The sequence below is a fragment of the Podarcis liolepis genome (genome assembly GCF_965112155.1).
Source record: "Podarcis liolepis genome assembly, chromosome: 9".
Classification (NCBI taxonomy): Eukaryota; Metazoa; Chordata; class Lepidosauria; order Squamata; family Lacertidae; genus Podarcis; species Podarcis liolepis.
This window is the reverse complement of record NC_139564.1, coordinates 54,534,362-54,546,904: the sequence shown is the minus strand read 5'-3', so window position 1 is coordinate 54,546,904 and position 12,543 is coordinate 54,534,362. Positions and strand designations below refer to the sequence as shown.

General features: G+C 40.7%; 1 protein-coding gene and 1 long non-coding RNA gene across 3 annotated transcripts; one reads left to right on the top strand and one right to left on the bottom strand.

The window, feature by feature from the left end:
- Nucleotides 1-2,621: 2,621 nt before the first annotated feature.
- On the top strand, nt 2,622-3,724 carry LOC310686414. Its single transcript, XR_014515878.1, has 2 exons — nt 2,622-3,583; nt 3,639-3,724. It is a non-coding gene; the product is annotated as an uncharacterized lncRNA (long non-coding RNA).
- Nucleotides 3,725-3,988: 264 nt separating this feature from the next.
- On the bottom strand, nt 3,989-11,155 carry SRD5A3 (steroid 5 alpha-reductase 3). 2 transcript variants are annotated; one of them, XM_083460096.1, is made up of 5 exons: nt 10,906-11,155; nt 9,281-9,479; nt 7,004-7,229; nt 5,567-5,689; nt 3,989-5,352 (listed from the first exon to the last, which is right to left on the bottom strand). In XM_083460096.1, the coding sequence occupies exons 1-5, from the start codon at nt 11,103-11,105 to the stop codon at nt 5,093-5,095; spliced, it is 1,008 nt and encodes a 335-aa protein (XP_083316222.1). In that variant the 5' UTR covers nt 11,106-11,155; the 3' UTR covers nt 3,989-5,092. The 2 variants fall into 2 exon arrangements, with proteins under 2 accessions (XP_083316222.1, XP_083316223.1); XM_083460097.1 differs by having other exon boundaries at nt 7,004-7,198; nt 9,331-9,479; nt 10,906-11,151.
- Between the last annotated feature and the right edge of the window lie 1,388 nt (nt 11,156-12,543).

The window sequence follows — 12,543 nt, the reverse complement described above, 5'->3', positions numbered from 1 at the left end:
ATCATTGTCTTCCAAAGCAACTACTCTATTCCCAACTTAAAAATGGAAAGTGTAATGCTGGTGGTCAACAAAAGAGGTTTAAAGACTGTCTCAAGGCAAATCTAAAAAAATGTAGTATAAACACTGACATCTGGGAAACACTGGCCTGCGGGTGCTCCAGTTGGAGAACAGCCTTTACCAAAGGTGTCAAGGGCTTTGAAGACACAAGGGAGAAACATGCTAAGAGGAAGGCACACTTGGAAAATCCACACCGTGATCAATTCCCGCCCAGAAACCAATGTCCCCACTATGGAAGGAACGTGTGGATCCAGAATTGGCCTCCACAGTCACTTACTGACTCATTGTTAAAACTGTGTTTATGGAAGACAATCTTACTTGGCTATGAGTGATCGCCAAAGAGAAAGAGATCTGGAAATTGTTCAATTTGGTTGTGTACTTTTTGAAGTTTTGTTTTATTACATATAACTGCTTTTATGTTTGCAGTTATGTGTTTGTTTTTAATATGTTGTAAGCCACCTTGAGCAGTTTTAACTGTGGAAAGGTAGCATACAAATAAAATGATTGATTGATTCATAACTAGAACTGAATTATATTGCCAGTGAGACTTACCTCATAGTAAATACAGGTTGGTTGGGCTGCAAATTCTCCTTGGTTACTACTTGTAAGCAGCTACACAATCAATCTGCAAATGTTACTGTTTTTAAACATTGTGCTTAAATTGTGTTCTTGTTCTTTTAATTGACTTATTACTTAGTTGCTATTGCTTTATACTGCTTTAATTTTGTGTGTTTGTGTACAAGCCAACCAGAGAGCCCATGTTATGGGGTGACAGTAAATCCATCAGTAATACTCTACCTACTCTAAAGTAGCCCCACTGACATCACTGTCTGTTCATTATTGTGATGAAGTATGCAGTTCAATGAGTGCAGTCTCAGCAGCTCGGACATTCCGGCTATGCAGCGCAAAGTGCTATGTTGACATAAGCTTGGTTACTTGAGCAACTTCCCTGAGTTTATTCTGGAGACATAGAGTCTGAGTGACACACTGGATTGTTCACTTACTGCTGCAATACATTTCTGACCAGAAAGGTGGGTGGAGGATCCTTAATTTGTCGATGTCTCGTCATACATCTTTGCCTGCCAACATTAGCCAAACAACTTGACAGAATCAGTAATTTTTTTCTGTTTACAAGACTGTTGATTTTCACCCAGAAACACTGCCAGGGATAAATAGCCTTGAAGCAAAGCCAGGTGTCCTTTTAGGAACGCAGCCCAGTTCTTGTTACTGGAAGTGCCAAATGTAAATGAGGATTACCGTATTTTTTGCACCATAACACTCACTTTTTTCCTCCTAGAAAGTAAGGGGAAATGTCTGTGCGTGTTATGGAGGGAATGCCTACGGGTGGCATGCCTACGGATTTTCCTCCTCTAAAAACTACGTGCGTGTTATGGTCGGGTGCGTGTTATAGAGCGAAAAATACGGTAAATAAAAACAAAGCTGGATTATTTTTAAAAAGTTATTGCATAGCAGCAACAACAACAAAACCCCCAACTGTTACTGTTGTTCTATTATGAAGGTTACACCACCTTAGACATTTGAGTTTGAAAAATAAAGAACACTTGGAAGCCATCTTGTTTTACTGTGGTACTTACATAGAATTCAATAATTGGTTAACCTGAAAATCTTTTGGCTGAATCCTGCGGCAGAGTGTCCACATTATAACTGGGTGATGAGCTCATTTGACTCAACTGCATGGTATCAGATGAGCCTATGAGATGGCATAGATTACAGCCTGCTAATCACTAAAATATTTAATATAACAAAATAAATGGCTTAACCAAACTGTACCACATGCATCAACTAAAAATTCCAGAGGAGCATTGGTCTTCAACTGGTCATTATCACCACTCTCCATTATTCTAGGAGAGGGAAAGAAAAGGAACAAAGTAGAGTTACTAGGTGTTTTGAGATGAGATTGGAGAACTTTGGGATTTTTTGGGACAAATTTAAGGTATCCACTTGAAATAATAAAATACTGTATTTGAAATGGTTCTGGAATATGTGGAAAGGGCGTCAGTTATTTTAGAGGCCTCAAGGCTCTAGCCCAGCATCCTCATCAGGTGCTCAACCCTTTTAACAGCAAAATCCTTGGCATGTTCTGTTGAGTTCATTGGGAGTTACAACCTTAGGGCACAACCTTATGGACATTTATTCAAGCAAAAACAGAGAACCCATGGCCGCCTATGGTGGGTCAGGCTGATGGGAATGGTGGTTCAGCATCTGGAAGGCCACAAGTTCTCCAGTCTTGTATCCAGTGCTTTTTGTGTGTGACAAAAAGGGTACCAGCACCTTTCCCTCCCCCTGCCCTGCTCATGGCAGCCATTTTGTTCTGGCACCCAACACATTTTATATAGAGTGTACAGTGGTACCTCGGGTTAAGAACTTAATTCGTTCCGGAGGTCCTTTCTTAACCTGAAACTATTCTTAACCTGAAGCGCCACTTTAGCTAATGGGGCCTCCTGCTGCCGCTGCGCGATTTCTGTTCTCATCCTGAGGTAAAGTTCTTAACCTGAGGTACTATTTCTCGGTTAGCGGAGTCCGTAACCTGAAGCGGAGTACTGGCACCTCGTTTGTTTTTTAAATCAAAAAAGTACTTCCTGTACTGTAGATTAAGTATCTTTGTCCTGGGAGGCAGTTCCAAACACAGAATTTGCACACAAGACCGTACTTCTCTCTTTCAACAAGATTCTCATGCTTCTGTCTGCAAGTGCAATATATTATTAATATTAATTAAATTTATAGAAATTCTGTGGGCCTAATAAAATAGCAAGAATGCCAAGGAGTGGGGTAGAAGCCCACACCCATCAGGACTGCTAGCTTCAAAAGGCAGGGCTTCAGTGGCCTGTGTAACACTTTGCTCTTCCTCATATGTAACAAACCAAGATTGAATTGTGCAATTATATGCAAATTTTTATATAAGTAATGCTGCTACATGTTGCAGCATCCAGCTTTTCTTAACAGCACTTTCTTTTCCCCACCAGAATCGGCTCACAGCCTTCTGGGTACTCTCTGTATATATGTGGGGGTTTTTTTTATTTAAAAAATTACTTCATTAAGTACTTTTCTCTGCCATGTTATTCTATTGTGGTTGAAGAAAATAAGCAGGACAGTATTAATTTGCTTCTTTCAAAGCAGACCAGTGGTTCAGGTTTTTATTAAATATGTAAATATTACATTGGGTATTCTACATACAACAGATGGATAAATAGTATAAAATATACACCATCAATTTTAAATAGTTTTATAAAAACGTAAGTCATTGCTGTACCAGACAAAATTTGATCCTAAGTAAAGTCTGTGAGAACCAAATGTCTTTCCCTAGCTTTCTTGGGCTTGTTACATTATGAAGAAAATCTTTAAGCCTTTGCTCCCATGCACCCATATGAAAATAAATAATAAAATAGACGATACTACTTTAGTACTACATGTTCAACTACATGTTCAACAATGTGAAAGACATTAACAGGGTTAATCAACATCACATCTTCCAACAGTGTGTGTGAGTGTGTGAGTGTGTGTGTGTGTGTGTGTGTGTGAGAGAGAGTGAGTGAGAGAGAGAGAGAGAGAGAGAGAGAGAGATGGGTAGAGTACATGTTGTTCAGATTAACAGTACTTAGGACAGCACTGATGGGACACCTGGATTTCCAAAAGCATTTTTTCAAAATCATTACCAGGGGTTTCCAGACCCTTGTGCAAGGAGACCCAATTCACTGTGAGCTGAAAAAGACAAACAGTGTAGCTGGAGTGAGGTAGAGCACATGAACTGAGCTACCCAGAAACATATTTTGTTTGGTTGGAGGAAATACGTATGTGAGGCTATTGGGAAGGCTTATTTTATGAAATGTCAATGCAGTTATGTAGCTTCTCAAGCATTAACAGGTTGCTGAAAGCATAAGATATTCTCCCCCACCGGCTTCCTTTTTAAAAAAAAATCAGAATTTCTAATCCTTACATTCTTAGGAAATAACTGTGCATGGCCATGGGCCTGCAATGATCTTCCAGCGCTGTAACTTGCAAAGTTGCATTGGGGCAGGAAGCCTGACCCCGAAAACTGTTGCATCACATGGCTGTGGTCTCCTTTGTTTTGGATCGAAACCATGACGTGCAACTACATTTTCTATATTTGCATTGTTCTGAACACCCATGCGCTTATCTAGAATGGTTCATACAACAAAAGTCTCCATTTAAACATAGGCGTTTGTGAGAAACACGACAATGTTATTCTCTGTACTACTGGGAGCAGTTCTCGCATACAATTTTCTTATAAAGGAATGACAGCAACAGAGTTATTTAATTTTTCAGGTTGTGCCTTGCCTTCAAGCTTTATAGAATAAGAAGCTGCAGTTGAGATTTCTGCTTCTAAATATTCAAACTCTGATTTCAAAATGAAAAGTAGTATAATTTTCAAGTGTAGAAATAAGAACACCCAATTTACACATGCATGGTAATTGTTCCAAGTAACTATTAGCAATGTGGTTCATAAGAGTCCATTCACATATGCAACGGCTATTAAAATGATTTTTCATCATTTTGTTATTCAAATGATGTGCATGAATATGTGAATCGGACTGAAGGTGCAGCTGTTTCTTTCAGTTCTGCATGCTGCACAGAACGAATGCAGAAAAATAAATACATGTTCAATAGCACCGTCTTCACTCTTACTATGTAAATAATTCCTTCTCATTAAGGCCATATGTAACAAATATGGCTTCAGGTTTGAGCATTTGGTGGGGGAGATGGACACACGCAGAATCTCTTTGTTCACAGTATGATCTTAGCATACTCAGAAGTAAGTTCTGCTGTGTTCAATGGGCTTACCTGAAAGTAAGCCACTTTGAACTCAATGATACTTCCTTTTGAGTATTCATAAACCGGTTGTTTCCATATACCACAGCAGTTCATTCTAAAAACTAAGTGGTAAAAGGATTTCAGACCGATCTGCATCAATTCAGTTTTAGTCAAATCCTCTGCTTATAACAGCCTCTTGACACCTAGAAAAAGATTTCCATTCCCACAAGTTAAGATGAACTGCCTAAAAAAGAAAGGGAACATAGGCTTTCCGACACTTTGGATACTGTTTGAAGTTGCTCAGATAATATTCATGGCACAAAACGGCACTCACTGCCTGGCTGAAGAACACATAAGTCACAACAAGCCACCACGTTAAATTGTTAAACCCAAACATGACAGCCATCGACAGGTATATTAGAAGTTCGGCAAAGTAATGCGGACCGGACACAAACTCAAACCAGTCGCCGAAAGGAATACTGTGGTCCAAATTTAGTACTTTCCCTGAAATAGCAAAAAGTAAACAGGTGTTAGTCTTGTCTAGCTGAAGAATAATGTTGAAATACATCCCATTTTCACCAGCACTGATCTAATTTGTGGGTATTAGTGTTGTGGGGAAAGCAACAATACTTGCAAGATTATGGATGTGCAAGGTACTGTAACGTTTTTTACCTGGAGGAGCAAAAGCTAGACTAGAACAAACAGCAACATATCTTACCTGATTTATTTTTTCTAAGATTAGCTAGAATCACATGGCATCTATGTTGATGAACAGAGGCCCAAATGAACATCAGGACTCCAAGGATGTGGTACCAGCAGACAGTCAGTCGGTGATCTTTCCCTGAATTATGCAGAAAGAGGGTATGTTTAGATGCTAAAAGAATCAGAATCTGTATTTCTTCTAGCAGCTAGCTCAGGCGGTTCTCCCAACTGCATGTCTCGTCTTGGACAACACTCTTCAAGATACAGAGGAGTATCAAATTCTTCCCTACAGTCCTTATTCTAAAGATCTGGCATACTGTCATGCTTATCGTTTCTATGATACCCCCAACTAACAAAAGAGGCAAAAAATTAAGTAGTGTTTGAGCTAGGAGGGCTGTCAAATCAACACATAAAGCAGGAATGGGGAACCTGTGGACCTCCAGATATTTCCACCAGGTTCAGTCATCATGGCCAATGGTCAGACATGATGGAAGCTGTAGTCCAACTGGTTCCCCAACCCTGACTTAAAGGAACATTGCACAGAAATGAAATAAATTCTTAAATTATGGCATATTTTTGTAGATCTGATAACTAATGGGGGAATTTTTCATAAAAGCAAATGAATTTAATAAAGCAACAACTTATAGACACTTACAGCAAATTTAATATGGTGTACTTCTGTGATTCATCAACAGGAACTAGTTTAAAATCCCAGCTCTGCAGTATGTACTAGGCCAGAACTCACACAGAGAACAGAAATCTCTCTGTCCCTGCCTGCTCCCGATTCTTGTTTGATTTAATCCCCCCCCCAAAAGAGCTAAAAGCATTTTATCTTGGTCTACAATAAGGGAAACAAATATTTATAAAAACACTTATGGCATAAATTCGCACAAAACTACATGCAAGTATGTGCCACAGAGTTCTACTTCAGTAACTATTTCAATCCAGTCTGCAAAAACTAAAAGCTCACATACTGATTTGTGAACAGAAGCTGGCCCTAGTAAATGCATTCTTTATTATCCTTGTGATTATGTTTGACCTGTGGCTTCCTACATTGAACAAGTCTCTGCATTGCTAGTATTTGAGAACTAAAAGAAATGGACACCTCAAATTTTATGGTGAAAAAATACTTATCTCTAATCCAGACCTATATTAAAAAAAACCTGAATAAAAATATTTTGGGGGTAGTTTTTCAATGGCAAGCTACATCCCACTGTATCTCAGAGTAAGATGTCGCCAAACCAGATCAAGGATGTGATGTTAGGAGTAGTCTGCTACTCTGGATTGGTTTTCGTTTGAAAAAAAAGGGGCTTTTTAAAATCCTTATAAGTTGATAGCTTTCTATACTCTTACGTTCCATTTTGCTGTGTGTTTACCAGGCTTCAGCCTAATCTACTCCCATGGAAAACAAAGAAGCATTATATAAGATTCTGCTGCTAAATAAGATACTTACCTTCCCGGACATTGGTTGGCACTTGACATAACAAAGTTAAGCCCAGCAGAACATAGTAACAGAGTCCAAAGCAGTACTGTACAATATGGATGACACCTCCTGAGAACACACTGATGTGAAGACACTCTTTTAGCCGTCTACAGCTGTTTAACCAGACAAAGAGGCAAACCAGGAAAACAGACAAGGATTCACCACCTAGAAATCCAACACAGGTTACGGTGTAAAACTGCTCTTTTCACCAGACATGTCAGATTCTCATTAAAAGGCAGATGAACAGCAGGATCAAAAGAGAAAGTAAATGCTTGCAAAAACAATAACTCAGACACACTGCATTATGTTTGCATGCATAATTCCAATAACTTAGCAATATCGGTAGAACCATTATTGCATCGGGCACTTTCAAAACTGTTCATTTACTTTATGAATAATCTGAGTCATCTCATCAGGGCAGCGAATAATGTATTTCATCATAATTGCAAAACATCCACCTACTATGAGATTCAAGGCTGCTCATCTGAATGATCCAAGTGGTGAATTCCTTGTGTGTGAAAAGCTATTGTGTCTGATACAAGGTAGTAGTTTGGATTTGATATCCTGCTTTATCACTACCCTAAGGAGTCTCAAAGCTGCTAACAATCTCCTTTCCCTTCCTCCCCCACAACAAACACTCTGTGAGGTGAGTGAGGCTGAGAGACTTCAGAGAAGTGTGATTAGCCCAAGGTCACCCAGCAGCTGCATGTGGAGGAGTGGGGAAGCGAACCCGGTTCACCAGATTATGACTCCACCACTCTTAACCACTACACCATGCTGGCTCTCAGGGTCCCACCCTAGCCATTTCTCAGACATGCAAGGAGTTTCTCTTTTACATGAAGGAGGATTCAAACAAAAAAATGCTCCACCTGCGTTCTCAAGTGGTACACTTCCAGGAGAACCCAAACCTTGAAATGTGTGCTCAAGGGAAACTTGCATCTCTAAATAATAGGGGGAAGTAAAGGAAGTCGTTCCTACTGCCAGTGGTGCAACTGTGAATATATGTTAAAAAATTGTAACGTGCACTGACATACATGGGGCATGGGTGGCATTGTGGGTTTAAACCACAGAGCGTAGGACTTGATGATCAGAAGGTCAGCGGTTTGAATCCCCATGACGGGGTGAGCTCCTGTTGCTCGGTCCCTGCTCCTGCCAACCTAGCAGTTCGAAAGCACATCAAAGTGCAAGTAGATAAATAGGTACCACTCCAGCGGGAAGGTAAAAGGCGTTTCTGTGCGCTGCTCTGGTTCGCCAGAAGCGGCTTAGTCATGCTGGCCACATGACCTGGAAGCTGTACGCCGGCTCCCTCAGCCAATAAAGCAAGATGAGCGCCGCAACCCCAGAGTTGGCCATGAATGGACCTAATGGTCAGGGGTCCCTTTACCTTTTACTGATATACATGTTATGGGGAAATAGTTTTGAGTTTTAAAACACTGTTTAAGTGGAGCAGATAGAGCCCTGAGGAAAGGATCCCACAAGGAGAACACAGGGGGTTTATTTTTCCATGACAAGCAACAGTTCATATGATTCTCGGGTGTCTCAGGATGTTTTGAAACAGAGTTTTGGCCGCCCTATATGATTACCTCTGTTGGGAGGGAGACTGGGGAACTGTGACCCTGTTAATTCTCCTCAACCTCTGGGTGGCTTTCGATACCACCGACTATGAAGCAACTGCCTCTCCCCATATGAACTGATCTGGACCCTGCAATCATCAACTGAGGCCCTTCTTCATGTGCCACCTGCCTCCACGAAGGTCTGGAGGGTGGCAACGCGAGAAAGGGCCTGTTTTGCAATGGCTCCCTGCTTGTGGAATGTTCTCCCCAGGGAAGCTCGTCAGCACCTTCATTTCATATCTTTAGGAACCAGCCAAAAATGTTTCTCTATAACCAGGCCTTTGGCTGATTAAATATTCTATGGCCTTTGAAATATGTGTGTGTGTGTGTGTGCTACTGCTTTTTTTAAATTATTTTAATATAGTTTGCGTTCTCATTTTGTCTTTTTAGGTTGTGAACCGCCCTGCGATCTTTGGATACAGTGGTACCTCGGGTTACAGACGTTTCAGGTTACGGATTCCGCTAACCCAGAAATAGTACCTCGGGTTAAGAACTTTGCTTCAGGATGAGAACAGAAATCGCGTGGCATGGCAGCAACGGGAGGCCCCATTAGCTAAAGTGGTGTCTCAGGTTAAGAACAGCTTCAGGTTAAGAATGGACCTCCAGAACGAATTAAGTTCTTAACCCAAGGTACCACTGTATACAAATTTAATAAATAAATAAAATTCTCAGGAGACGACAAACCTCCATCTTGGTCCTGCGATACTCCAAGAATGCTGAGGAAGTCCTGAAGCCAAATAGGAAAGGGCCTTGACAGAAGGTGGCTTTGGAGAAGCAACATCAGCACGGAACCGTTCCAGATCACCGACACAACATAGAAGTGGTAAAACCACCTGTAGAAGGAAGCACTGACAGTTTACTGTTTTATTCCCTACAACCACATTCCCTATATTCTAACCTTCTGTTGCCTTTCCTTCATTTGCCATGGCTGACTCACAAAAATATTTTCCCCAACACTCTCTTCCTTCCTTCACTGAACTGCCAAGGTAATATGTTCATTACCATCTCAAGTGGCAACTTTCAAAACACCTTTTTTGTCATGTTTTTTGGCTTTGCCCATTTACCAATAGGAAGCCACGCACCCACCCACCCTAGAATTAGTGTCTTAGTTCATGGCTTAATTTCAGAGAGAATGAGATTGGCAAGACCATATACTAAATTGAACGACTATTTCTAGAACAGCAGCAGATTCAAAACATAATTTTAAGTTCGCCCACATTGCTTGGAATGATGTCTTGGGTATTTCCCCCCCCCCCATTTATTTTGCCTGAAGAAGAAATTACAATTCCGATTTTGTTCAGCTTTTCTAAAACATACTGCATGGGCTGAGACCGTATGCATCTTACTCAGGAACAGGGTGGATAAAAATAAATGATTTCAAAACTATTATTATTATTATTATTAAAATGGATTTTTTTTTAAATTTAAATTGGATATTTAAAATAAAATACTTTTGGAGGAAAAATCTTTCTAAAGATATTTTTCTATTTAAGTTACATTATAGTCCAAAAGCTATTCATCAGGAAATAAGGATTTGGTTAAAGTTTTTCATGCGTGCTAAAACTCAGACTAAGGTATTTTTTTAAAAAAAATGTTTAAGCACATCAGTTAACAAACATGGATGCATATGCTATAATGTTATTGTTTTAGGTAAATAAATTGTTTAAATTGTTATTAAGTAAATGATTACTTTTCTCCTTCCAATAAAGTACAGCAGAAAAGTTGTCCAAATATAAACAGTTAACTCATTAAACCCCACCATCATTTAATAATTATCTGTCTATGTATCTCTAATAGTATAACCAAATAATTTTTTTTTTGATATAACTGTAAAAACTACTCTGAAAATTTATTATTCCAAAAACGAAACCTTCATCTGGTTGTAAACATTAAGATTATACCGGGGAAAAATGAGTCTTTCGGTTAAAAAAAGAGATTTAAATCAAGTCTTACTAACTAGTGCTTTATTTTATATATATTTTTTCCAAATTTTTTTATTGATTTTCCAAAATTTTTAAGCAAACAAACATACATCTTAACTGTACTTAATCCAATCTTAGTAACATTGTTAAGTGACTTCCTCACTGACTATTGGTTTAAATCGATTTGCTGTAAATCAAATCCACGCTGCTCCGGCATTGCAAGGGGACCGGACCAGATGGCCCTCGGGTTCCCTTTCCAGCTCTACAATGCCATGAGTCTCACCAGGCACTCTGCACATGCCCAGGAACATTGCATTCATAGGGTCGCTTCGGTCACCTCTTGGGCACGTCGAAGACCTGCAGCTGGGGCGGGCGCGGCTGACAGCCGCTCTTGGTCTTGCCGTAGCGGAGGAGATCCTGGAAGACCGCCGCCAGGCTGAGCGAGGGGCGCCCGGGAGGGGGCTTCAGCCCAGGCAGCCGCACAGCCAGCAGCGCCGCGAGGAAACTGGCGGCCAGAACCAGCCACAGCTCAGCCATCGCTCCAGCAACTGCGCAGCCGCAAAAGCCAACCAGCCCTCTTATTGTTTTAAAAACCCCTCACACTTCCTTAAACCCGTCACATGGTGCGAGTTTTTGTTTTTTTTAAAGGACGGACACCAATCAGCTATTGCCCCTCCGCCAGCCAATAGACATGAGGGGTGTTCGTCACCTCAAAGACTACACAACTGCCAAATCATCCATTGGGCCCGCCTCTAAAAGCTTTACATTCGCTATTTGTTTCGCCATTCGGTTTGTAATTGGCGTTTCTATTTGTCACTTACAGCGCGTAAGGTTCCGGCCCCCCAGCTCATAGAGATAAGTAAAAGTGAAGAGCGACGTAAGCTGTTTCCCGTATTTTGAGGGTTTGTGCGCTCAGTGAGAGCAGGGTGTTCTGCCTTCACTACTGTCTGCTTATTTTTTTACAAAATTTCAACCCGAGGAAGGAAAAAAAACAACCAACAACTTACAAAGAGAGCCGGGAAGGTGCCCTCTATCCTTATTTTATTTATTTAACCAGACCTCACCTCTTACCTGGTTTACAAGAAGTGTCAACATTATAAATAAAATCAACGTTTAAAATCAGCATCAACTAACAAGAGATTGAAATGTGTTGGAGTTTCTGGATAGCCGCCCAGAGTAGCTGGGGAATCCCAGCCAGATGGGCGGGTATAAATATATTACTACTACTACTACTGCTACTATTAGGCTTGCCCAGAGGAGAACGATTTCAGCAGCTGCCAGAAAGAATACAGGGAAGGCACCTGCTGGTGTTAATAGGCAGGGAGTTCGAAAGTGTAGGTGGTGCCACGCTAAAGCAAACAAACAAAAACAAACTTTTTTTTTTTAAGCGTAGAACAAGTATTGTGTGCCAGTTCCACAGACTGAAGTGGTCAAGCAGACTATTCTCCAATCCTACTTTCTGTACTCTGCCCTATAGGTATGACCTATGGCGTAAGGCACGTGATCCCACATGTTAAATGGATTCCAAGCCACTAAAAGATTTTATGTACCAATAGTAACCTTGAACCTGGCCCCATAACAAATTGACAGCCAGTGGCAGGTCTCTTGAGTACAGGTGTCCTATGCTGAATGGTCTCAGCCACTGTGATTCTGCATCAGCTGCAGCTTCCAGATCAAGTGCAAGGGAAAGCCCCACATGAAGTGCATTGCAATAATCTACCCTTCAAAACCCCTACCCATGTTTCTTTACATTTTGCCAGATTGCAACCTGCACTTTAAGTCTTTGTTTTGTAAGGGATGTGTTTGGAAAACTCAGTATTCCTGAGAAGATGGAATATTCTGATCCGCCAGCATTCAATAAGTGGTTCCTGTGCATCTCACATTGTTTTAAATGAGCCCACTTTCCTTCAGCCTCAAAAGGGAAGTGCTAATAAGTGATAACATTGCATGTGGTATAGACACCTTTTCCTGGGAC